At 42.7% G+C, this 27761-nt stretch overlaps 1 protein-coding gene and 1 long non-coding RNA gene across 6 annotated transcripts in view; one reads left to right on the forward strand and one right to left on the reverse strand.

The window, feature by feature from the left end:
- The window catches only part of sbno2b (strawberry notch homolog 2b), a 189102-nt gene that overhangs the window by 53327 nt on the left and 108014 nt on the right, over positions 1-27761 (forward strand). For 3 of the 5 annotated variants that reach the window (XM_069928192.1, XM_069928191.1, XM_069928193.1), the window contains one exon: positions 12949-13040. In XM_069928192.1, the coding sequence (XP_069784293.1) occupies positions 12949-13040 (92 nt within the window). Of the gene's footprint in view, positions 1-12948; positions 13041-14222; positions 14296-27761 lie in introns of those variants that run through there. The other 2 variants (XM_069928195.1, XM_069928196.1) reach the window with 2 other exon arrangements.
- On the reverse strand, positions 1483-21385 carry LOC138758810 (uncharacterized). Its single transcript, XR_011354482.1, has 3 exons — positions 21332-21385; positions 12457-12675; positions 1483-1562 (listed from the first exon to the last, which is right to left on the reverse strand). It is a non-coding gene; the product is annotated as an uncharacterized lncRNA (long non-coding RNA).

Below are 27761 nucleotides of genomic sequence, written 5' to 3' on the forward strand. Positions count from 1 at the left end.
CTTTTCCATTTGTTTGAGATTGTGTGTTGCTTGTTTGGCACACTAACGACAAGATGCACCAATTTTAAACTTTCCGTTATTTTAAAACCATTCTGTTTTCAAAGATTAGTTTTTCATAAACAAATATTGATTACATTTAAAATGCAATAATTACATCCTTGTTTTACGTCACTCTTTCCCTCCCTTCCCCCACTCCTTGTAACCAACCCCCCAACTCAAACACCATACAAATAAAATGTGTGATATATAATTATATGAAATATAGAAAAAGAGAAAAATAGTTTCCTGGATTGCACAATGGCTTGGTTTGCACACTGGGATCCTACAGTGTTTATACAACTGTTTTAAGGAAGAAATTAACATAGGTCTCAAAAGGCTGGAAGTGCATTTTGACATATTTACCCTAAAGCTTTGCATGTACAGGCTCCAAATTTGTAAAAAGGCAGCATTTGCTTAAATTTACAGTATAGCTCTGATTATCCAAAATCAGGTTCTCCAAAAGTTCTCAATTATCCAAAATGTTTTTGGAGCCAAACTGACCAGAGACCTCGGGGACCCGGCGGAGACATGGATCTCGAGCTCCCAGCATGAGCGGAGCCTCGGTGAGGAGGTGTCAGTGATGGCCAGAAATTTTTTGATGAGAATTAAACATTATTTTAACGCTTAAAAAGCCTTGTTGTTTGTTGTTTAAACAATGTGACATGATTTGCTGTCGGGCTGTTTTAAAAATAAATGACCAGTTTTCTGGGGAAATAAAAAGCTTATCTGGCATAGGCCAGGTCCCAACCATTTCTGATAAATGGAGATGTACTGTATGTGTAATTTTCTCCAAAGTAATACAACTTTGAATTTCTGCATTCCGTCTCATCGTACATAACTATGCATCTGATTTCCAAGTCACTTAAATACACTTCCTTGCCACCACTAATGCTATTTTAATAAATTTCACTTGATAGAATGGTAATTTTTAACTTGGGTCTTGTTTCTTCTCTATTTCCCATTAAAAATAAGTCTGGATTTTGTGGAAATACGGTACCTGTAATTTGTTCTAAATAATTTCCTAAGTCCACCCAAAAAGACCTTACTTTGGAAAATGACCAAGTAGAATCTAAAAAGGTTCCTGTCTCTTCACCACATCCAAAATGTTTATCTGATGTCTGATTTCATTTTATTCAATTTTTGCAGTGTTAAATATAATTGATGCAAATAATTAATATTGAACTAATTTATACTTTATAATATTTGTCATAGTCTTGACAGAGATCTGACCATCTTTTCTCATCAATTGTAATATTTAGATCTGCCTCCCATTTCTGTCTATATTTATGACCTCCTGGTTTAGTAGTGCCAGCTTATAATTACAGAAATAAATTTCTTAGTATTACTTGATAAGAATTTTCAACTCACTACAAGCTGGTAAAAACATAGTTGGACCTCATTTTTCCCGCAAGTATCTTCTCAATTGAAGACGACAAAAAAGTATGTTCTGGGTTATTCCATATTTATTCCTTAATTGTTGAAATTGCATCAATTGACCTTGTTCATAACAATCTTCTATCTGCCTTTATGAAACAAAATATTTAAAATGATTATCTTTAATAAGAGGGTATAAGATTATTTTGAATCTAAGGTGATCTACTTCCTTTTGTTCCAATTTAATTATTTATCTTATTCCAGATAGTAATGTTTCAACAAATATTGCTTCCTTCACACCGGTTATTGACTGAATCCCATTTCTCTCCTATTTTGTTCAACTCTATTTTGACCCACGCTGGTTTTCCTGATCCTTCAAAAAAAAATCTCATTTGAGCCACTTGATGATAATTTTTAAAGTTAGGAAGCTGTAAACTTTCCTATTCATATTTCTATGTTAATCTTTCTATAGAAACTCTTGACATTTTACTTTCCAAAGAAATTTCCTGATGTTTGTTTAATTCTTGAAAAAACTTTTAGGGTAGTAGTATCGGTAAGGTCTGAATCAAAGCACTATATAATAACCCTAAAATGAAAAGAAGTGACAAATGCCCTCTCGATTTCATTTGGTGAGATTTAGCAGACAAGACTGTCCCTTATCCCCAGCTCTGTTAATTTTAGCTATAGAGCCATTAGCAGAGGTAATTGGGGGCACAGCCATCTTGTTTTCTGTGCGCAAGTGCAAGTCTTCGGTTGGCGCGTGCGCGAGAGTTAAGCACCCTAACAATATTGAATTTGTGCCCTTAACTCTGGCCTATGCACCAACCAAAGACTCGCGCATGTGCACGGGAACCAAGAAATCACGCCCAGCCTTCGAACCTCAGGACGCCGACTAAAAAGGTATGTACGCACATTTTGGCTCTTGCGTACCCTGTATCCCTGTTGTAGTTTGTCAAATACAGCATAAATCATGTAAATTTTATATTATAACAAATTTTCAGTCATATATGTGGATGCACTCAAGTCTCATAGGTCGCAAATACCTGTATTTCACTGCCAGCTACACAGCATGAGGCCTGCTCTGAAAATTTCATGCAATCTGCTGGTTGCTGAAGCAATGCTCAGGTCCATTGTCTCCCAGCCCAATTCTCATCCTTTGTTTTTAATTCTTCAATGATCTCGCTCTCTATGCCTGTGAGATCTCTGGCTTTTGTGCACCCTGATTTTTATGATCTCACTATTAACGATGTGCCTCAGCTGTTGAGGCCTGAAATATCAATGACCTAGCCTCATCAGTTGATTTTAAAAGTACTTTATAAACATTTATTACATTGCGATTTCAGTTTGAATGCTACTACAGATAACAAAATAGAGTTGAATGGTGAAAGTTAACCATTAACCTTCCTGCCTCATCCTCGTTTCCTCTAAATTGCTTTTTTTTTAAATCCAATTTGCTGATCAAGTGGGTGATGATTTGTTCTGGTGACTATCTTGTATTTAATATTATTCTAAAAAAAATTACTTGGACACTTGATGTACTTTTAAAGCAATAAAATTGTAAGCTGTCATTACCAGGACAGAGTATTCAGAAATAACTCTTCTTCATTCCAGAAATGACTGACCCCATGTTCTAGGTTTTTTATTGTTTACTCAAAACCCTTTATGGGGAAGTTACAACTTTATACTGCTGTAAAGGCAAAATATTATTGAAGCTAGAAAATGTTGGAGATACTAGAGGTCAGATAAAATTATGGTGTGATAAAGCAGTTAAATATTTTATGCTGATTTTTGTTTATGGTTTCAAACCAAGCCATAATCTCTTGGTAGTTTTTTAAACTTTATTTATTATCTCTTAGTATTTAGCTTTCTTTAAATCCTGCTTGAATTTTGTGCTTTCAACTTCTATCTGTCGCTGGCTTCCACTAAACTATGATGTGAAGTGTTGGCATATGGATGTTCAGGTGGCAATGATAAGTGAGAATATTGTTAGGGATTCCAGTCTACTGTTTACTGGAATAAGCTGTTATCATTCAAGTCCACTTTGTTAACTGTAGCCAAGCTCAAACTGAAATCGCTCCGTAATAAGTATGTTTATGAAATAATTTTAAAATCCGCTCACCTGAACCACCAAATGACTGTTGCAGATGTATTTGCCTGCTGCTTGGGTCAGAAGGTGGGTACTTCAGTGGAATCTCCCCACTTTTTTGTCAGCGGACAATTGTTACCGCCAGTGATCCAGACTGCATGGAGACTTTTGATATGGTTGCCAAATGATGGATAACAGCTGGCTGAGAGAAACTCTGAGAAGGGAGGAGGTGGCCATCTCAATTTTACTCTCCCTTTAGGGATTGCTCAGGGCGATGCAGAGATTGGCAAACTTTCTGACAGCTTTTTTTTGACCATTAAAGAGACTTGAATTAGTACTGGCCATATTTCACCTTGAATGCCTTTTGCACATAGATACAGGGTGAGGTTGCCAATTCAATGCAAAATTGGCTTACTGGTAGGAGTAGAAATTTGTAGCGGAGGGCTGTTTTTCAGATTGAAATCATGTGACCAGTGGTGTGCCGCAGGGACTGGTGATGTTTGTCATTCATGTTAACGATTTAGATGAGAAAGTAGATGGTGTGATTAGTATGATTATTGATGACACCAAAATTGGTGGTTGTGCTGGACAGTAAAGTATATTAGCTAAGATTACAACAGGATCTCGCTCAAGTGGTAAAATGGTCAGGGAATGGTGGTGTTGCATTTTAGTAAGGATTTTCAGAATAAATGGTAGGGCCCTGGAGAATGTTACATAGCAGCAAAACTCGGATGCTGGTGCGTAGTTCCCTGAAAGAGGCGACACAGGTGGACTGTATGACAAAGGAGGCATTTGGCATACTTGCATTCATCAGTCAGGCCACTGAGCGCAAGAATTGCGACATCATGCTGCAACTGCACAAGATTATAGTGAGACCACACTTAGGGTAATTTGTGCAGTTCTGGTCACTCAGCTATAAGAAGGATGTATCATCAAGTTGGAAAGGGTGCAGAAAAGATTTACTTGTAGAGCTTGCATTGTAAGGAGGAAGTGGATAGACTGCAACTTCCTCCCCTAAAGCTGAAGGATGACCATAAAGGAATATAAAAGGTAAATATTTCATCAGGGAAATCTAAAACAGGGGACAAGGGTTCAAGATGAGAGTGAAGGATTTAAATATGGCTTGAGGGATAACGTTTGCACATGGGGGTGGTGGGAATGTGGAATGAGTTGCCCAAGAAAGTAGATGAGGTGGTGCAATTATCACATTTAAAATACGTTTAGACAGTCGCATGGACAAAAAAGGTTTGGAAATATGTTGTAACTGCAGGCAAGTGGAACTAGCTTGGGTAAGCAACTTGGTCATCATGGAAGAGTTTTTTTTCTTGCTGTTTATCTATGAAGCTGTCAAAAAATATATTTTCAAAATATTCCTGCTGTTTTCTGGAGTAACCCCTGGGCTATGTATTACACCCTATTCAGAGAGGAAGGCTGCGTAGCCTCAAACTTATTACTCCATCCCCCAAAAAATGACACTATAGCTGGGAAGTGTCAATAAAGATTTTCACAACAGTCTTGTATGGAATGAAGGACATTACATCATTAGTGTGTGTAATGACCATTTACTGTTTTCCTACTATACCTGTAATGCAACTATTTGACAGATAGTTGGTAAGATCAGCCCTAGCAGTAAAATGCTGGCAAGTTGTGGGTTGAGAGACCTGAACCATTGTTTTTAACCTGTGCAAGTGATAACTTTTGCAAGGTTTAAACAAATTACTTGCCAGATTAGTTCCCAAAATCAGAAGTTAACACAACAGCTTTCATTAAATTATATCTGCTTTATCTAGTGCTCTCTCTCTCATAATTATTTTTGCAACCATCAATCTTCTCTATATGGAAAATCAATGATATTATTTCTTTTGCAAATTTATTTAAGGAAGGTTGTTTAATGTTTTTTGAACAACTGGCAAGTACATTTGACTTACCAAATATTCATTTTTTTTAGATATTTACAGATTAAATTTTTTTAAAATACTGTGACAGATTGTTATATTATTTTAAAGGAGATAAATTGTGGCAAGTTTTTTTAGTTTAGATCACATACAAACACTTCAAAACAGATCTCATTTAAAATGCCAGAGCTCTGCTCAAGCCAGACAGTTCAGGCTCTGAGTGCCTTTGCAAAAACTTTGAAGGATGCCTATAAGGACTTCACTACTATGTGTTAATTGAACATGCTGTGGAGTAATGGATTATTATTTTGGAAAGCAACAGATGAATGAACTCGGAAGATTAGGTATGGAGCTGCAGTCTGTCTGAGTGCAGTTGGCTGTTCTAAGAGAGTCATGTGGTTTTCTGTGAGAGAGAGAGAGAATTCAGTTCTCGAGTTCTTCAGCAGCAGCTGGGACTGGAACAGGACAAGCTGGCAAGCTTATGTGAAAATGCCACTTTGAAGATGGGTTGTGAGTTTTTAGTTCAGCCTGGTCAAAGCCCTTGTGGTCCATACAAGAGGAGGTGGCTGGCTGCATATTTCACTTGAAATAAGGGAAACAAAAAGCAACTCTGTGGTGACCTGAAAGAAAGGTTATTGTCATGATAATGAATATGTATGAGATATACCAGAAGTCACATGGTATGAGAGAGAGATAAGAGCACAAGCAAGAGAACAAAGGAAACGGGAGAATAAAGACCCAGAGAAGTTTACCTGATAAACTTGTGTTTAATGTTTTATTAACTTCACATTTCGGGCCACAAATGTGACATTGGCGACGAGGATGGGATAAGCTTGAAGAAAATTAAAGACTATACAAGATTACAGAGGATTACAGACAACTTCAAGGTGATAAGAATTTTCTCTGTGACTCAGTACTTTTGGGGCTGGAATATTTCCTCATGGCTGGTGCAAACAGTGACTTTCCAACACATAGTGGAATTGCTCATTTTGACCCAACGGGTGATGCAAGTACTGTAAGTGTGAAGTGGAAGGCATGGCTGGAAGAATTTGAATCCTACGCCGACAGTCGTGGCCTATTTCTAGATACCGGTACAGTTGAACAAAAAGTGCAGAGAAGGGCGTTACTTCTTTTCACTGCAGGACCCTCAGTTCGGGAAACATTTAAGACACTTTTAAATACTGGAAGAAGAGATGAGTACCAGAAAGCGGTAGATGCATTAAATGCACACTATGTAGTGACACCGAATGCTACATTTCAACGCCATTTGTTTCGGAGAACGAGACAAGAAGATGGCCAGACAATTGCTCAGTACGTGACGAGACTACGCCAGCTAGCTGTTGGATGCAATTACATGCCAGCTGATTTGGACAACCAATCATTGGATCAAGTCGTACAGCACTGCAGATCAGATAAACTCAGAAGACGTCTACTGGAAAGAGGGAGTGAGTTGGAACTCACCGATGCTTTAACCATTGCTGCTGCATTAGAGGCTGTTGAAGGGCAATTTCATACCATGACCCTGAGAGACAACTCAAGCCAGCAAATTAAGAAGCTCTCACATCGCCATAATCAGCCAAGATATACGTCGACACAGGACGTGGAGTGTTATCGATGTGGAAACCGAGGTCACTTTGGAAAAGACCCATATTGCCCGGCCAAAGGCAAAGTTTGCAAAAAGTGTGGAGGTAAGGACCACTTTGCAAAGAAGTGCAAAAGCAAGTTCAATGCAGACCAGAAGAGGAAGAGTACAACTTCCAAAGGCAAAGTCTGGGGGAAAGGAAAGTATCCTGGAAAGAAAGATACCATTCGCCAGATAGACGGTGACGATGATGATACCCAGGAGGGACAGAGTTGTTACCAATTTACGTTGAATGAAGTACATCATGAGAAAGTCCCAGTGATCATTGGTGGAGTGACAGTGCAGGTCATTGTAGACTCAGGCAGTGACAGTAATGTGATTGATCGACATTTATGGGAGAAGTTGAAAAGGAAAAAGATCATCTGTACCTCAAAGAAGTGTTCCAAGAAACTGTATCCATACACAGCAACCAAGCCATTGCAGACCATTGGATGTTTTACTGCAACTGTTGAAGCTGGAGATAAGTACACCGAAGCAGAGTTTATGGTCATAGAAGAGAGGGGAGAACCATTGTTGAGTAGAAGCACAGCGCAAGACCTGGCAATACTTCATATTGGAGCTTGTGTCAATTCAATTCAGTCATACGAGGATATGAAGCAAGAATTCCCCGCAGTCTTCCAAGGAGTAGGAAAGCTGAAAGGTCGACAACTGAAGCTAGCGGTAGATGAAAAGGTCAAACAAGGCACAACCAATGCGCCGAACTCTGTTTGGACTTCATGGGAAAGTCGAAGCCAAAATTAAAGAATTGATCGAACAAGATATTATTGAACTGGTGGAACATTCGACACAATGGGTCAGCCCAGTAGTGATTGTGCCCAAACCAAAGGGTGACATAAGACTATGTGTTGACATGAGAATGGCCAATGAAGCTATAATTAGAGAACGACACCCTATACCAACGGTGGAAGAAATACTTCAAGAACTAACTACCAGCAAGGTATTCTCAAAAATTGATCTGAAATGGGGCTATCATCAATTAGAGCTGGATCCAGGTTCCCGAGATGTAACTACATTTGTGACTCACTGTGGATTGTATCGTTACAAGAGACTATCATTTGGAATTAATGCAGCTTCGGAGATCTACCAGTATGAAATCCATCGAGTGATTCAAGGCATTCCTGGAGTTGCCAACATTTCTGACGACATCATAGTCCATGCACCAACGAAGGAAGAGCATGAAAAACGGTTGAGGCGTGTACTATCTAGGCTACAGGAGGCAGGCCTTACCGTGAATGAAAACAAGTGCCAGTTTGGTGTGTCAGAAATGGACTTCATGGGACACAGACTTACACGGGAAGGACTAAACCCTGCAGAGGCCAAGGTGAAAGCTATTGAAGAGGCACGTGCACCTCAGAACGCAACAGAGGTGAGGAGTTTCCTAGGATTGGTCAATTTTTGTGCAAAGTTCATTCCTAATTTCGCTACAGTGCAGAACCACTAAGGAAACTAACCAGGAAAGGTGTACCATTTCATTTTGGATCTGAGCAGAAGAAAGCGTTCACAGCGCTGAAGCAAAGCCTGACAGATGCAAAAACTCTTGGATATTACGATCCGGCGGCATCAACCAAAGTCATAGCAGATGCCAGCCAAGTTGGTTTAGGAGCCATGTTGGTCCAGATGCATGATGGAGGACCAAGAATCATTGCCTATGCCAGCAGATCGTTATCAGATGTGGAAAGAAGATACTCTCAGACAGAGAAAGAAGCACTCGGACTTGTATGGGCCTGTGAGAGGTTTCATGCATATTTATACAGCATTGAATTTGAACTCATCACAGATCATAAGCCATTAGAGGTGATCTATGCACCTAGATCCAAACCATGTGCCAGAATAGAGAGATGGGTACTCAGACTACAACCCTACAAATATAAAGTAATCCACATTGCAGGGAAAACAAACATTGCTGATCCGCTGTCCAGATTGGTGAAGGATGGAGGTCCACAATCCAAGTCAGAATTGGGAACAGAAACAGAGAGCTTTGTATGCTTCGTAGCTATTCAGGCGACACCGAAAGCTGTGACTACGAAGGAGGTCGAGAGAGAATCCGAACGTGATCCAGAACTCATGGAAGTAAGAGAATGCATAAAGAGTGGACAATGGGACAAGTGTACTCACAAGGCTTACATTCCCATTAGAGACGAACTTTGTAGCATCGGACAGTGTGTATTAAGAGGTTGCAGATTGGTGATACCGCAAAGATTGAGACCAAAGATCGTATCCTTAGCGCATGAAGGACACCTAGGTATTGTTGGTACCAAGCAAAACCTCAGAACCAAGTTGTGATAAAGACGCTGAGAAATTTGTTAAAACTTGTCACGGATGTCAAATCACAAGTAGGAGTAATCCGCCAGAACCGATCCGGAGTACGCAACTTCCGACAGGACCATGGATCGATGTAGCTGTTGATTTTCTTGGACCTTTACCGACGGGTGAATCAATTATGGTAGTGATAGATTACTACAGCAGATACTATGAGTACGTGGTGTTGAAGTCCACAACCACTGAAAAAACAATACAAGCGTTAGCAGGGATATTCGCAAGATATGGATTACCTGTTACATTATACTCTGACAATGGTCCACAATTCATTTCAGAGACATTTACGGAATACATGAGGACCACAGGTATCCACCATCATAAAGTAATTCCGAAATGGCCGCAAGCCAACGGAGAAGTAGAGAGACAAAATCAGTCCACTGAAAAACGATTGAGGATTGCACATGCAGAAGGACAAAATTGGCGAGAAGCATTGCTATCTTATGTGGCTGTCTATTGAGCAACGCCTCATGCAACCACTGGAAAAAGTCCTGCAGAAGCATTTTTTGGGAGAAAAATCCGCACAAAAATGCCAGAAATAAAGGAAATCCGAGACGACCAGGAGATGAGGGACCACGATGCTGAAAAGAAAGGTGCAGCAAAGCTGTACACAGATTCGAAACGTGGAGCCAAGTACTCAGACATCATGCCAGGAGATAATGTTCTAGTGAAGCATGAAACTGGTGGTAAGCTAGACACACCTTATTACCATCAACCCTATACTGTCGTATCCAGAAGTGGCAGTATGGTGACAGTCAAGTCTCCGACTGGAGTCCTGTATAAGAGAAATGTATCAGGTGTAAAAAGGTACCAGTCCAGAGATACATCGAGCGATGAGGTTGAAAGGCCAATATGAGATGCTGAAACTGAGAGACCTGATGATGTTCCAGAGGCAGTTACCAGCACTCCTGATGAAGTGGCTAGAGCGCCAGAAACACCCGAAGCTGTGGCGAGCAGTATTTCCGACGCCAAGAGTGAACAACCGAGAAGCGACGACAATATCGCAGGCAGGCCGAAACGAAACCGGAAAGTGCCCAAACGATACGAAGACTTTGTGCCATAGTTTTAATAAGAACTTTGGGACAGTATTTTAATCTTATATCATAAAGTGCATGTATGAATGCTGTAGGAAGTAAATTTTATGTAGTTGAGTTATAGTATTACCATTAGTTACGATGTTTGTATGTTTCCGAGGGATATTGGTAAGTGAAGGTAAAGTTTATTTCTGATTAAAGGAGGGATGTCATGATAATGAATATGTATGAGATATACCGGAAGTCACGTGGTATGAGAGAGAGATAAGAGCACAAGCAAGAGAACAAAGGAAACGGGAGAATAAAGACCCAGAGAAGTTTACCTGATAAACTTGTGTTTAATGTTTTATTAACTTCACATTTCGGGCCACAAATGTGACAGTTATCATCTGGAAAATCCTGATGGGCAAGTTTCTTTGGCAAGATACTAAAGTGGCTGATCTAAAGGAATCCGTTGTGGGTGTCCAACGAGCAACAAATCTCTGTTTGAAAACCGACAACCTTCCTGAATGGTAACCATTTACTTTTCAAGCACCAAAGCCTGGTGAAATTCATAAATGTTAAATTCTGTGCACAGTAAAAGAATTGCCTGCAACCAATTAACTTGGAGGAGTGAGAAGTGATATTGACTGCGAATCAATGAACTTTTCTGAACTTACACACACATTACATGCACATGCACTTAGAATTAATAGGGGTTAAGTTAATAGTAATAAGTTAAAGTTTAATCCTGTTTCATGTTTAAAGATAATTAAAAGCAACTTTTGTTTAAGTTACCATTTGTCTTGGTGAATTTCTATTGCTTCTGGGTTTTGGGGTCCGCTGGGCTCAACAATATCATATTACCAGACTTTCCATTTGTATATCCACAAGATCTAGTTGATAATATTTTTCAATTTTATCCTTCTCAGAAAAGATTAATTGGAATTATATATGATAGATTATTGAAATTGCATGTGGTACTTCACGATAAGATTAAAAAGGCTTTGGAATTGGAACTTGGAAGATGCTTATCAGAAGATCTATGGTTCAAGATTCTTAAACTGGTGAATACATTTTCAATATGTGCCCGACATTCATTAATCCTATTCAAAGTGATGCATCGTGTTCACGTGACCAAAGATAAGATGGCTTGTATCTTTTCTAATATTAACCCTCCTTGTGACAGATGCAAATTTGATATTGCTACATTGACACACATGTTTTGGTCTTGTCCATCCTTTGAAATCTAGTGGAAAGAACTGTATTTCAGATGGAGTTACAACCCAATCCAATAACTGCTCTTTTGGGAGTTTTTTGTACCTACGCAAAGAGTTGTGACCTTCTCTACATTGTTAGCTAGAAGAGCCATCTTATTCAAATGGAAAGACTCTAGATCTCCAACAGTGTTTCAATGGTTCTTTCATATTACATCCTGTTTAACTTCAGATAAAATTAGATATCATGTATTTGATTCATCAGTGAAATTTGAAGATGCATGGCGACCTTTTTATGTCTTATTTTCATTTGATGTAAAAGTTTTAATTATGATTAGATGTACTCTCTCTTCCAGATGAGATATAGTCTTTCTTTTGTTTTTCTGATTCATGGTATGAATCAAAAGCTACAAAATGTAAGTAACCCTCAGGATTAACAGCTCAGTTTTTTTCCAATAGGGTAGGTTAGGTGGGATATATAATATAAACATTTTTGATGTCTCCTGTTTTCATCCAGTGCAGAGGAGGGGAGAATGACTTTATACTTTTTGAAGTTTTGTCTTGATGTATTCACACATGTGATATTGTATTTTCAGTTTTGTTCCTTTTTCTTCATTGTACTGTTTATTATAAAAAAGAAAAATGATTGAAATAAATATTATCTGAATCATTTATTCAAATACATGCAGTACAGATTGAATTGGTAGTCTTTGAAATGAACCAAAGCTTAGTTTTTACACAGAAGAACATTTGCTTTTCAATAGCCATTTTCAGGTGGCCAGAATACCCGATTCTTAAAGCCGCCTATTCTACCCCTATGCAGCTGTCGGGAGGCCACCTGAAAGTGGAGAATCAAGCCAGGAGAAGTACTTACTTAACCCTCCTCCTGTAGGTATATTCTCCGGCTCGGAAAATCCCCCATTGCAGCAGTAGGACTAAGGCGCAGTCCACAGGAGCTGGAGTTCACTCAGACGTGGCTCTCCTTCGGCTGGCACATTCAGGTGACAGATCGGCGTCTTTTCCATGGCCACCTGAATGTCCCAGCTGCACTCTCCCAGCAGTGTCTGCCTGCGCATTATCTGCGTCCGAGCACCTGTATGTATGAAAGGAAGACAATTGGAAGATGATGAATTGTAAAATAAATATTAACATTGATTTTGTCAATGCCATTGAATGCCTCCAGAAGAAATTAATTCCGTACAATAACCTGGAAGACAGAATACATCTAACAAATTCTCATGGACATAATATATTTTGGTATTATCTTGCACAAGCTTAACTAGTGGGATTCATTGTCTTCAATGAGACTTGTGATAAACACGGTTTTTTTGCTTTTTGGCTAATTTTTTTAAAAATTTCCTTTCAGAATCAACTGCTGCATTCTAACTTCGATTTATGGAACCAGCTTGTGTACCCCACCTCAACATTTCCTTCAACAGCACCTCTAAATGATACCCGGTAATTATTCATTGTTAATAACATGTTCTCTTGACCATTACGTTTGTTCATGTGCCTAATTTTAACTGGTGCTAAGCAGTTAAAATCACCATTCTTCTGCTAGGCACCTATTTGGATCTTAAGATAAAGGAGCAGAGGCAGGCCATTCGACCTGTCTCTCATTTGTTGCTTGAGGCTGCCATATTTGCCTACAAATCAATAATAACTCCATTTTGAAATCAATACATTGTGTATAAAATTATTTTGAGATATACTGAGAATAAGTCAAAAGTTCTTTTAAAATGAGTTCTTATTTATTTTGCAATCTATTCACGAAGTAATCTATTCATGGTTAAGAAAACTTGTTTCCTGATTGGAATCTAATTTCAACTCATTTGTGAAAAAGAGACATTACTGATGCTGGAATCTTGAGCAGACAAATAATTTCTGGAAGAGCTCAGCAGGTTAGACAGCATCCATGTGTAGGAATGGTTGGTCAAAATTTTGGATCTGAACCCTTTATCAAGTCTAAGACAAAATTGTTAAAGTTACAGATATGAAGGGGCATAAAAGCTGGAGAAGAGGCACAGACATTTTGGGGTATTGGACATAAAGTATAGGAGGCAGAGAGATGATAGAGGTTTGCTCAATTAATTTGGGTTGGGTACTTCAACTGGAATTCTAAGTGTATACATTTGATATTATAAAGGTTAAAACATCAAATTTTACTAAATTGGAAGTTTTCAATGTAGTTCAAGTAATATTTTAAGTTCATCTTAAATTTGATTGTCATTGCTTTTACAAAAAAATTGTGTCACTTGTAAGCCACTTAAATTCTACCATTACATTTTTAGTCAAAATATGACATGTTAAAACTTGCAGGTTATTTGCATGCCACTGATGGTGAATTTTTTTGGCATCTGAAACCAAAGCTAAAGAATGATTTTAAGCTAAATTGTATTCAATGCAACAGATAGGTGTATTTTTAATGATGCTGAACAACATGCAATTTATTGCCTAAATTTAAATTCTCATCTCCATTTTAATGATAATGGGCTTATTAAGGGTAGAACCAATTAAAATGACAGAAAAGATGATCAGAATGAAGAGATAATTATCAAATTTCAAGTCAAGATATTTTTTTGTAAATGTACAAACTCTGGGTCATTTTGTTGATTTTTTTTGTTTCTATATCTATAATAGAATAAAGCAGCAGTTTTCAAGGGGGACCCAACACCACCACCCCTCCCCCGCAAGGAGACCTTTGCCCATCCAAGTAAAAGCTTTTCATCTTTTCATCTCGTATTACTTTTAATGTGCATGTAGAAATCCTTTGGATTTATTTTTTACCTTGGCTGCTGAAGCAGGCACATTATCTTCTTTTAGCTTTTCTAATTTCTTTCTTAATATTGTTTTGACACTCTTTATATTCTTTATACCTGTTGTACACATCCCTTTTCCTCTGAACCAAATTCCCAATATCCTTTGAAAACCAAGGCTCCTTATATTTTCTAACCCTTCCTTTAATCCTCACAGGGACATACCAACTCTGCTCTCAAAAATTCCCTTTGAATAACCTCCATTAATCTGTTACATCCTTCCCTGAAAATAAACGATCCCAAATTCACACCCTCTAAATCTCCTCAAAATTTGCCTTATTCCAATTGAGAATCTCAATCTTTGGCCCAACCCAATCCTTCTCCATTATTAACCTAAAACCAGAGGTATTATGATCATTAGATCCAAAGTGCTCCCCAACACAAACCTCTGTCATCTGTCCTGTCTCGTTCCCTAATAGGAGATCCAATACTGCCCCCCCCACTTTAGTCAGTTCATCTATATATTGATTTAGAAAACTTTCCTGAGCACATTTGACAAACTCAAACCTATCCAGCCCTTTTACAGTATGTGTGGAAACTTAAAATTTCTTCTAATCACCACCTTAAATTTATTACACATGTATGCATTCTCATAAGGACATAAGAAATAGGAGCATCAGTAGGCAATCTGGCCCATCCTGATCATTGACTTAACTCCACCTACCTGCCTTTTCCCCATAACCTTTAATTCCTTTTGTATGTAATAATCTATCTAAATGAGCGTTAAATGTTTAATTAAGTAGCCTCAACAGCTTTCCTTGGTAGAGAATTCCACAGATTCACTACGCTCTTGGAAAAATGTTTTTACTGATCTTCATCTTAATTCTACACCCTGAATCTTGAGACTATGTCCCCTGGTTCTGGTCTCACCTACCAGTAAAAACAATTTTACAGCCTCAATCTTAACTATCCCTTTCTTAATTTTATACATTTCTATAAGATCTCATTCGAGTGAGTACAATCCCAGACGATTTAGTCTCTCATTGGTCAACACCCCCCCGCTGTCTCCCCCCCCCCGCTGTCTCCCCCCCCCGCTGTCTTCCCCCCCCTGCTGTCTCCCCCCCCCGCTGTCTCCCCCCCGCTGTCTCCCCCCCGCTGTCTCCCCCCCCGCTGTCTCCCCCCCCCGCTGTCTCCCCCCCGCTGTCTCCCCCCCCGCTGTCTCCCCCCCCGCTGTCTCCCCCCCCGCTGTCTCCCCCCCCGCTGTCTCCCCCCCCGCTGTCTCCCCCCCCGCTGTCTCCCCCCCCGCTGTCTCCCCCCCCGCTGTCTCCCCCCCCGCTGTCTCCCCCCCCGCTGTCTCCCCCCCGCTGTCTCCCCCCCCGCTGTCTCCCCCCCCGCTGTCTCCCCCCCCGCTGTCTCCCCCCCCGCTGTCTCCCCCCCGCTGTCTCCCCCCCCGCTGTCTCCCCCCCGCTGTCTCCCCCCCGCTGTCTCCCCCCCGCTGTCTCCCCCCCCGCTGTCTCCCCCCCCGCTGTCTCCCCCCCCCCGCTGTCTCCCCCCCGCTGTCTCCCCCCGCTGTCTCCCCCCGCTGTCTCCCCCCGCTGTCTCCCCCCGCTGTCTCCCCCCCGCTGTCTCCCCCCCCGCTGTCTCCCCCCCCGCTGTCTCCCCCCCCCGCTGTCTCCCCCCCCGCTGTCTCCCCCCGCTGTCTCCCCCCGCTGTCTCCCCCCGCTGTCTCCCCCCGCTGTCTCCCCCCCGCTGTCTCCCCCCCGCTGTCTCCCCCCCCGCTGTCTCCCCCCCCGCTGTCTCCCCCCCCGCTGTCTCCCCCCCCGCTGTCTCTCCCCCGGGATCAACAAGCAACGTGACTCCTCCACCTTTTATTCCCCCCTGTTCTATCATATCTAAAACAATGGAATCCTAGAACATTTAGCTGCCAAACATACCCCTCCTGCATGTGTCAATCCATGCTCTAGGCTCATCCACCTTTCTTACAATGCACCTTGCATTGAAATATTTACACTTAAGAGAATGTCCCCCACATTCACTCCTTTGATTACCTTTACATTCTCTCTCTTCAAATCTGGTGTTGTTTTACCCTAATCTCTGCCCTCTCATTCTGATTCCCACCTGCTACCAAATTAGTTTAAACCCGCCCCAACAGATTGAGCAAACCCTGTTGCCAGGATATTAGTTCCACCTGCAGTTCAGTGCAGCCTGTCCATTTTGTACAGGTCAGACCTTCTCCAGAAGAGGTCCCAATGATCCACAAACCTGAACCCCTGTCCCCTGCATGGACTCTTTAGCCGCACATTCATCTTCTTATTCCTACCCTCTCTAGCGCATGGCACAGGCAGCAATCCTGAGATTACCATCCTTGAGGTCCTGATTTTTGAATTCTTCCCCAACTCCCCAAATTATTCCTTCAGGATCTTATCCCCACTTCTATCTACTTCATTGGCCCCCACATGGACCACAACATCTGGCTGCTCGCCCTCCCCTATCAAAATGCTATGTTTTCATCAGAGATATACATGACACCTGGGTGTTAACATACCAACTGGGAGCCCTGATCTCGTCCAGCAAACCTATCTGCTCCCCTACTCGATGTCCCCAATTACAAGAGCTCTCCTCCTTTTCCCCCTTTCCCTTCTGTGCCGAGGGGCCTGCCCCTGTCCCAGAGACATGACCACTGCGACTTGTCCCTGGTAGGTTGTCACCACCCCCCCCCCCCAACAGTATCTAAAATGTTATACTTATTATTGAGGGGAATGGCCGCAGGGGTACTCTGCACTCTCTCTGTTGTCGTGCCACTGATTGGAACAGCTTCTGGTCACTTCGTGAATCTGTCCTTCTTCAAACAAGTAATGGGCCAACGATGTCCACGTGCACATGCTCAAACCTCCTGTGCATTGCCAGGGTTGCAGCGGTGTCTTCAAGTGTCTCTGGACCTTGGAGGTTTGGCAGTGTGTACAGGTCCTGGCCCAGTGTCTGATCTGTTTATGTAGGCCATGCCACATGAACCACTCAGCAATTAACTGGGATGTCACCCGGATGGAAGAGTGGGCCAACCCGTGTAAGGCGTCAAACACTCAGCACCTCCAAGCAGCTGGTACAATGGGCCATGGTTGCCCTGTGGGTGTTTGTTACCTCTGGGGTTGATGGGTACGTCCTCAAGGCAGAGGTCGGTGAGGGTGGTTCAGTATGTTGGTGTTTTGCTGATCTCCTTATGTGCTTCTGCTGGGACGGCGGAATTCACTCCTGGGGCCAGGGCTTGAACCGGATGGTTCAACAACTGGATGGTTGTTTTGGACAGCGTGTCCACCAGCAGGTTGTTCTTCCTCAAGACATATTTGATCGTGATGGTGAATTCAGACAGGTGGCACTGTTGGCCGGGCTGTCCGAGGGTCGGAAACTTGGGCAAACATGAAGGTGAGGGGTTTGTGATCTGTGAAGATCGTGAACTCTCTCCCTTCCAGGAAATTATCTGAAGTGCCAAATAGCCAGGTACAGGGCAAGTAACTCCTTGTCGAACACGTTGCACTTGACTTCCAGGGGCCGGAGGTGTTGGCTGAAGAAGGCGAGTGGCTTCCATTGTCCTTCTATTGATTGTTTGAGTATGTCACCGACTGCTGTTTCAGAGCCATCCGTGGTGAGGACGTTGGTTATGTCCATCTGGGGTTGGACCAGGAACGTGGTGTTGACTAGCGTGTCTTTGGCCTAGTTGAAAGCTGCTGTTACCTCTTCTGTCCAGGCAACTTCTTTGGCTTTGCCAACCATCAAACCAAAAAGTGGGCGCATAATTCGGGCTGCTGAGGGAATGAACCAGTGGTAGAAGTTAACCATCCCGACAAATTCTTTCAGATCTTTGGCCGTTTTGGGTTTGGCGAATGGCCTCCACTTGCCCACCCTGTGACAGTCAATACGGTGTCCTAAGAAATCGACGGTGGACAGACCACACTAGCTTTTGGTGAGGTTGACTGCCAGTACATACTCGCTAAAGCAGTGGCAGAGGAGGCACAGATGGGTCAGATGCTCTTGGCGGGAGTGGCAGGCTACCAGGATATCATCCAGATAGATGAGCAGAAAGTTCAAGACAAGCCCCACCATGTCCATGAGGCGCTGGAAGGTCTGCGCTGCGTTTTTAAGGCCAGCGATGTTCTCAGGAATTTAAATGGGGTTGTGATGGCTGTCTTTGGGCCATCCTTGGGATTGACCAGGACCAGAACCTGGTTATAACCATGCACCAGGTCTATCTTGAAAACAATGTGTGCCCTGTGCAGGTTGGCTGTGAAGTCCTGGATGTGTGGGACTGGGTATCTATCAGAGACTGTTGCATCATTCAGCCTCCTGTAGTCACCACCTGGCCTCCATCCTCCCGCGGACTTTGGCACCGTATGGAGTGGGGAACCCATGGGCTGTCCAAGCACTGCAAGATCCCCATCTCCTCCATCTTGTTGCTGGTTGTCTGGTGGTAGCCTATGGGCCCAGGCATGCAGGGGTTGTCCGTGCATGGGGATGTGGTGTGTCATTCTGTGTTTGGGACTGCCGTGGAAAACTGAGCTGACAATGGATGGGAACTCTGATAACACCCTGGCGAACTCATCTGAGCAATGATGGAGTCAGGGTGAAGAGCTGGTAATTTGACCTCCCCAGGGACAAAGGTTTGGCGAATCTTGGCGTCGACTAGCCTCCGTCCTTTCAGGTCTACCAGCAAACTGTGTGCACAGAGGATGTTTGCCCCCAGAAATGACTGTGACTTGGTGGGCAGTATGAACGTCCATGTGAATCTGCTGGAACCGAATTGCAAGAGGACAAGTCAGTTTTCCGCAATTGTGGATGGTGCTGCCGATAGCTGCCGTGAGTTCAGGACTGGCCCCTCTAGTGCTGTTATTTTGGCTCAAGGGGGGTAGAGCACTGAGTTTGACTTCTGTGTCGACTAGGAATCTGCATCTGGAATGTCTGTCCCAGACATGCAGGAGGCTATTGCGATGGCCAGCCACCGTAGCCATTAGCAACGGCTGGCCTTTTCATTTCCCTGAAACGAGCATGGTGGTCAGCATCGGCAGATTCCCATCTTTGATGCTAAAAACACCAAGATTCGGAACTGGTGTCTTTACTTGGTGCAGGTGTTGCAGGTTTATTTGATGGGGTGTGGTTGGGTAGGGGCTTTGGCCGTGACGCAGCACTAATTCCAATCTGGTCTCGCTGTCATGTTTGGCATGCCACAAAATGTCCGTGTGACCGGCCACTTTTCGTGGGTCAAAGAAATCTTCATCTGTTCGTAGGAGGTGGATGTCCTCCAGCATCTGTTCTAAAAAGAACTGTTCAAAGAGTAGACACGGCTTATGGCTGTCTGCTAGTGCCAGCATGTCACTCATCAGGGTTGATGGTGCCCGGTCATCCGTAGCAACCACACAGCGCGTTTGTGGCGTGAGAGGCTGAATGTACTGACTAATGGGGTCTTTAGTGCCTTATACCTCCCAGCCTCCAGAGGCTGCTATAGAAAGTCCATTATGCAGCCTGCCATTTCCTGGTTGAGCGCAGCCACCAAGTAGTAATATCGGGTCTCATCTGAGACCACGTTTCTGACCTGGAACTGGGCCTCTGCCTGCTGGAACCAGACAAGGGGCTGAGTGGTCCAGAAAGCTGGCAGTTTCTCAACTTTTTGAAAAGTTGAGTTGTATGCATTGTCCATACTGCTGGGGTTGTTAGTGTCAGGTCCAAATGCTGTTGGACCGTCGGGGTCACCAATGTGACTGCTAAGCCACTAAACTGAAAGGAACACGCTGAGTTCTGCAGAGTTCTGGAATAACAGCTTTACTGGTTGTAAATAGTGCGCTTAAATAGACCTGCCCTATCCTTAGAGTCCTTCACACCCCATTGGGGTGTCAACTTCTGGGCTGCGGCTTTGCCCTGTGATGAGCATCACACGTGGCTGCTGGCACCATTTCACTTGTCATGTGGGTGAGTTGTGACAAAACACTTGTTTCATTGATATTTTGATCGATATTCACAAAACTAAAACATTGCTGCATCCTTCGAACATTTTGCATTGTGAATAAATGGTGTTGGTTTCATTTGTAAATCTATTGGTGATAGTACAAATGTCAACCTCCATTGGTACATTTAAAATAGAGAGAACCCTATATTGATAGGTGTTTGATTGGAATAAATTTCTGAAATAGGAGTGTGGGTGGAATCTATAAAAAGCTTTTCCAGCTAGTATCTTTATAATAAATGACACTAACAGGATGATGGGCCAAATTGATATCTAAAATTTTATGACTCAGATTTTTAGACTTCAAAGATTAACTGTTTCCTTTTCCACAGAAACTGTCTGACCTCTTGTTTTGTCTGCATTTAAAAAAAATTTTCAGAGTTCTAGTGTTTGCGATTTTTGATTTTCATTTGTGATACTAGTTAGCGATTGGTAATGCTTTGTTCCGTGGTTCGTAGATTGTCAATTCTGCCATTGATGACCATAATGATGAAATATCCCACATATTTAATAATGTTAATGGGTGTTAGTGCAATCAGCCTGGGTAATTTGCAGATAATTTGCAAAAATGAGTGCTTTCGGGACACAGGAGTGTTATTAAATTGATGTGGTAGCTGCCTCACACTCCAGTAACTTGGGTTTAATCACAACCACGCTCTCTGTATATACTTTTTTCACTCTCTTGTGACTGCGCAGGTTTTCCGGTGCTTCATTTTCCTCCCACATCCCAAAGATATGTTGGTTAGTAGATCAATTGGCTACAGTATATTACCTTCGTGCAACTATATGGTAGAATTAGATACAGTTGATGAGTATATGAGAGAGAATAAATTACAGGCAAATAAATTGAGGTATGTAATGCAATTGTTTAAGCCTTGCTCAATGTTGGAAGAAAGAATTAAACAAAAATATGAAAATTAAAGCAAATTATACAATACTGTGGTCCTATTCTCATCAAAGTATGAAATAATTTGTTTTAGAAATTAATATCCATTATCAGCTACCTGGGCTAATCTGTAATTTGGTGCGCTAGTCCAAGATACCATCATCATGTTCTGGAACACAATCTGTAATGTTCCTCATAATCAGCTTCCTTTACTTTGTTACATCATTGCTTGATTGAAAATGTACCAAAATTTCCAGGCTTGTTCAACGAGAACATTAATGACTGAATTGGTTGAATACTTATCATTCAACCAGAATAATATTATTATATTCCTGAGTTTCCACCCACATTCACTTAACATGTTTGAATTGAATTGATTTTTGTTTACATTTCTTTATTTTCAGTTATTTCTCTCCCTCACTTTTCAATTTATCATTGATTTTATCATTGAATAATTTGTTTCCAGCTAGCTGGTTTCAGATCAGATAAATTTGTTAAGAATCCTGTCACTCTTCTGGGAATAATGACAAAGCTCAAAGGAATTTCCTGGCAATAATTTCTGAGCTGCTTAAAAGGGGCTGGTTTGAGTTTTGTTTCTCAATGTAAGCTTTCCATCGCTCGTGTTCAAGGTCACCTTGATTCCTCCAATAGTCATCAGTGGGTCTTGGCTTTATGAATTTTCAATTTATGAATGGTTTCTCAGGAATCTTTGATCATCATAAAGCAGGGAATGCCTGTACAGGAAAGTAAAACGTGTAAAAGATCAACCATAATCTTACTGAATGGCAGAGCAGGCATAAGGGGTCAACTTGCTCACTTCTGCTCCCACGAAGATTCAGGATTCCTTAGTTGTCATGTATTGTATAGAACACTAAATTGCTGTCTGCAGAGAATGAGTTGCCATTGGTGTTGCGCAGCGCCCTTTTCAGTAAGAAAGAGAAGCAAAAGAAAGCCCCTTCAAAGTCACCGAGTGTCGGTGGATTTGACTCACCGCTCCCATAGCCTCCACAGCCACACAGACTCCTGTTCGATCCATCGGGAACCCAAGTTCTAGATGCAAGACTCCAACACGATCAGGAAGCAGTCAGTGCCCGAGGCCCTTCTTGCCCTCAGAATCCTCTCGAATCTCAATTCTGATACCTGATTCCCATGAATTAGCAGTCTGCATGCAGCCTGTGTGGGCCTCTAACTGCAAGTTGTCTGCAGTGTGTGGATCCTTCAACCACCAGGCCCCTCGCTGGCCCTCGGTATTTAAATTTAGACATGCAGCACAGTGACAAGCCTTTTTGGCCCACGAGCCCATGCTGCCCTTCTACACCCAGTTGACCTCCAACCCCTGTATGTTTTGAAGGGTGGGAGGAAACCCACGCAGACACAAGGAGAATGTACAAACTCCTTGCAGACCGTATAGGATTCAAATCCCGGTGCTGATCACTGGTATTGTAACAATGTTGAGCCAACTGCTACACTAACTGTTGTTGGTTAATTTACATATTTTCATGTAAATTAGCCAGCAAACAACAATAAATGATAACTTAGTGCTGCCACAAAAGCATGATGAATAAGCAAAAAAAAATTATGCTTACTTCCCAACTAGGCTAGTTTCACCTCGGTCATTAACTGCTCTGAATAGAACATCGAGTCACTTCATCATTGAGCTGAGTTTATTGATTCTCACTCACACTATTGGATACAGTGCCAGATAAAATAGAATATTGTCTTGCCTACAGTGATACAGTGAAAAACATTGTTTTCCATGCCATCCAGGCAAGTTGACCCATTTTTAAGTGGAGAGCAAAATGCTAGATAGATAAATTTCAGTTAAAAAAGTGCAAGTCCACCATAGTTTTACCAAAACATAGTAAATAATACAAGACTACGCCATTCCTACACCAGACAAAACAAAAAAAATCTAGATTGTAGTCACAGCGGAGAAAAGTTACATTTTCGTTGACTTATATTTTAAAAAAAATCAAGTTACTTGAAGTGAAGAACTGCCACACAGTTCACATATCCATACGGGCCCACAAGCTTCGACACAATAACAATAGAAGACCCAATGACCTCCTCGCTGACCCACTCTCCAAGACGGTACAGCCTCCTGGATGTCCAGACCAGGCACTCGACATGACCACTCCAGGCTCCCCGACACTTCCACCACAGAATACACAGACCTCCAGATCTTCCCAGCCAGGCGCATGACACAGCCCGCTCCAGCTCACCTCTGCAAAACCCGCCACAGCGTCTCCTCCACGGCCACTGGCAGCAAACAATGTCGAAATCTGTAGTTCTCGTCCCCACAACAGAGGCCTGATCGCCACAGCAGACCAGGCTGCATAGTCCCACAACTTTCTTCCAAAGGACTGTACCTTACTTCACGGTTCACACATTTCCACATCTTCACAGTGCTCTACTGTCCAACGTTCTTCAAATAAGAATTGTTACACGGCACCTTACTAACCGTTGCGGTAGCATCAGCTTCAGAGCAGCCACTGCTGCACCGCCATCATCCTGAACCAGGATAACAACAGGATAGAAATTGTCCTTCATTCTGGTGGTGCATGCTTTCAAAGCCATGTATCTTCTGTCTGACAGAAGGCAGGAGAAGAGACTGACCAGAAAGAGTTTACATGGTTTTCCTTGTCCTTGAGGGACCTGGAACCTGTAGTCTTGAAATCCTTATTAAAGGCTAGTATCAGATAACCTGCAATGGGTGAGTATTGCATAAAACAATGACCATTCTGTATGAAATATTTTCTTGCATTCCAGAAAGAATATTTATATATTGACAGTTTTATTTTGAGTAATTTTATTAACCTAATTTATCTTCCTTAGTCCATATTGCCAAAAAAGATTCCTTAGTTATCACTTGCATTGCATTTCTGGAACAATTTTCTGCAGGACAGATACAATAATATTCTCAGCAACAGGTTTTTAGTTGGTTAATTTTTCCTTCTCTAATATGGGGACATGAATACAGTAATTGAACATCCATTTCTGAGAAGCGCTCTTATTTGTGATTGATTTTGCATTGTCCTGATATTCTGTGGCCAGTACATGACCATTTTGGTGTTGTGAAGTGATTTTTCCCGTAGAGAAATAAAAATGAAATACTTGCATCCGTGTAAGTGAGACAGTAGAAACAAACACATTTTGCAATGATTATTGATTGTATATGCTTTACTTAAAATTGCTATTGATATTTTTTTTCTTAGATGGCTTCTGCAGCTATTTAAAAAGCATATTTCTGTTAGAGTCAAAGTTGTGAAGCCCTATATCATTCCATATCCATGTTGATCGTTCGAGTCATCTACATTGATCCCATTTGCATGAATTAGGACAATCTTTCTGTACCTTGCCTATTTAAATAACTGTCCAAATACTTCTGAAATGAAGATGTTATATCTGATTCCACCGCCTCCTTTGGTTGCTTATTTCAGCTATCATTCCAGCTATATCTGGAGCAAGACATGGGAAGAATCCATAGAAATGGGTGCAATTGTGATGTTCAAAAGTCATTTAGATGGCAGTGTGGATAAGTACTCAGGATATCGACCAAATGCAGGCAAATGGGGTGAGCGCAGAAAGCTAATTTGTAGGGGTGAGATGGGCCGAAGGGCACATTCCCTGCCCTATGACTATGTAACAAGTGAAGAAACTAAGAAGCTTTCATGTTGTTATCATCAGAAATGTATCACTCTATATTTCTTATGCAAGCAATGGGCAGCAAAAGTCATATTACTTTTTTTGTTAGATGATGCTAAGTGTAAGCTTATGAGTTCCTGTTCATTTTTTTCCCCCATTGTGGTAAGGTGTATTATGCGAGAGTAGTTTCTATGGGAGTTACTAAATGAACACAGTGAATTTTTGAGAAGAAATGTAAAAAAGACCTTTTTCATGGAGTTAGTTCATCTGGTTACCTAAACCCACTGCTGTTGTTTGCGTTTAATTGATTAAATTTGGACATGCAGCACAGTAACATGCCCTTCCAGCCTACGAGCCTGTGCTACCCAAATACCCCAATCCACCTACAACCCCTGTACATTTGAAAGGTTGGAGAAAACCCATGCAGACATAGGGATAATGTGCTAACTCCTTCCAGACAGCATCGAGTTCGAACCCAGGTTGCTGGTGCCTGTCATAGCATTGTTTCAACAGCTACGCTAACACTGCTGCACGGTGCTAAAGGACTTTGTGAACACAAATGATCAAACCTCTTCATCTGAGCATTAAGTGAAAAATGCATCTTGGGTCATTTTACACCATAAATTGCATTCCCTAGCTTCTGAGTCCTGGCAAGTTGAATCAAGCACTTTATAAACCCTGAAATATCAGTTCTTTGGAGTTCACTTAAATAATGACTTATTGTGGACACTCAACATCTACTCAGAAAGGCACAACAGTGACTTCACTTACTGAGAAGAATGAAACGGGCAAAGCTACTGGCGACCTTCTGTAGGAGCTCTGTCGAGAGTGTCCTGGACGGCTGAATCACAATGTGGAATGATTGCTGCAGAGAAATGGATCAGAGGTCAATCCACAGGACCGTAAGAGTGGCAGAGAGGATTACAGGAGTCTTCCTCCCACCCACATTCATGTTATCTACCAGGATCGATATCTGAATCATTGTCCACCCTGCCCACAGTATCTTTCAGCTGCTCCTGTTGAGGAAGAGATATAGGAGTATCAGAGCCAGTAACTAACTACCTGTCCTGCATATGTATTATTTGTCTGTTTGTGTGTTATGTCTGGTTGTGTGTCTGCATGTTTTGCACCAAGGACTGGAGAATGTTATTTCATCAGGTTGTGCTTGTACAATCAGATGACAATAAACTTGAATTCAACCCTGTGTTAGATAGAGACAGGAATGCACCACTGCATCTATTGCTGCATTTCTGTACATATCTTTCCAAATTATAAACTCCAGCTTGTCCAACACTGCTTGTCAAGTAATGTCCCTATGCCCAAGATGTCTGTCCTTTCCTGTATTATTTCTTGGTTCTCTCAACCTTGGACCCTAACTTTGTCATAAACTCCTTCATGATCTTGCCGTGCCCTTTCACGTCCCATTCCTCGATCAATTTTTTGATTTATTTTACTGTTCCTTTCAATTTACTGACTATTGAAGGCCGTATCTTTTAAGGATTGTATTCTTGATAAACATCATTCTTCATAATCTTCTTTCTTTAGCTTGGCTTCGCGGACGAAGATTTATGGAGGGGGTAAAAAGTCCACGTCAGCTGCAGGCTCGTTTGTGGCTGACAAGTCCGATGCGGGACAGGCAGACACGGTTGCAGCGGTTGCAGGGGAAAATTGGATGGTTGGGGTTGGGTGTTGGGTTTTTCCTCCTTTGCCTTTTGTCAGTGAGGTGGGCTCTGCGGTCTTCTTCAAAGGAGGTTGCTGCCCGCCAAACTGTGAGGCGCCAAGATGCACGGTTTGAGGCGTTATCAGCCCACTGGCGGTGGTCAATGTGGCAGGCACCAAGAGATTTCTTTAGGCAGTCCTTGTACCTTTTCTTTGGTGCACCTCTGTCACGGTGGTCAGTGGAGAGCTCGCCATATAACACGATCTTGGGAAGGCGATGGTCCTCCATTCTGGAGACGTGACGCATCCAGCGCAGCAGTATTTCCAGCAACCACAATTAATCAAGACTTTTGTCTCCTTAAATTGTTCTGTCTTTGTCTTGGCATATTTTTCTCATAAGATGTCCTTTTTACCTTTAAGGCTTTGTATAAATCAAATTGTTAGTACCGTATATTTTGGAATATGTTGACTGATGTACAAGTCGACACCCATTTTTCAGCCTAATTTTAAGGGTTTTATGGTACATCCGGCGTATAAGTCGATCCCCATTTTCAGGCTGACAAGGCCCCCCAGAAATGACCCAAATTTTTTTAAAACATCCCAATCACAAATAACAAAGCTGTAAATTAAGTAAGTTTAAAAAAAACCTCGGCCTACCCGGCAGGAGCACCGATGGCCCGCGGAGCCGGAGCACCGATGGCCCACGGAGGCGGAGCAGCGATGGCCCACGGAGCCGGAGCAGCGATGGCCCACGGAGCCGGAGCAGCGATGGCCCACGGAGCCGGAGCAGCGATGGCCCACGGAGCCGGAGCAGCGATGGCCCACGGAGCCGGAGCAGCGATGGCCCACGGAGCCGGAGCAGCGATGGCCCACGGAGCCGGAGCAGCGATGGCCCACGGAGCCGGAGCAGCGATGGCCCACGGAGCCGGAGCAGCGATGGCCCACGGAGCCGGAGCAGCGATGGCCCACGGAGCCGGAGCAGCGATGGCCCACGGAGCCGGAGCAGCGATGGCCCACGGAGCCGGAGCAGCGATGGCCCACGGAGCCGGAGCAGCGATGGCCCACGGAGCCGGAGCAGCGATGGCCCACGGAGCCGGAGCAGCGATGGCCCACGGAGCCGGAGCAGCGATGGCCCACGGAGCCGGAGCAGCGATGGCCCACGGAGCCGGAGCAGCGATGGCCCACGGAGCCGGAGCAGCGATGGCCCACGGAGCCGGAGCAGCGATGGCCCACGGAGCCGGAGC

This window comes from Narcine bancroftii, chromosome 3 (genome assembly GCF_036971445.1).
Source record: "Narcine bancroftii isolate sNarBan1 chromosome 3, sNarBan1.hap1, whole genome shotgun sequence".
Lineage (NCBI taxonomy): Eukaryota > Metazoa > Chordata > Chondrichthyes > Torpediniformes > Narcinidae > Narcine > Narcine bancroftii.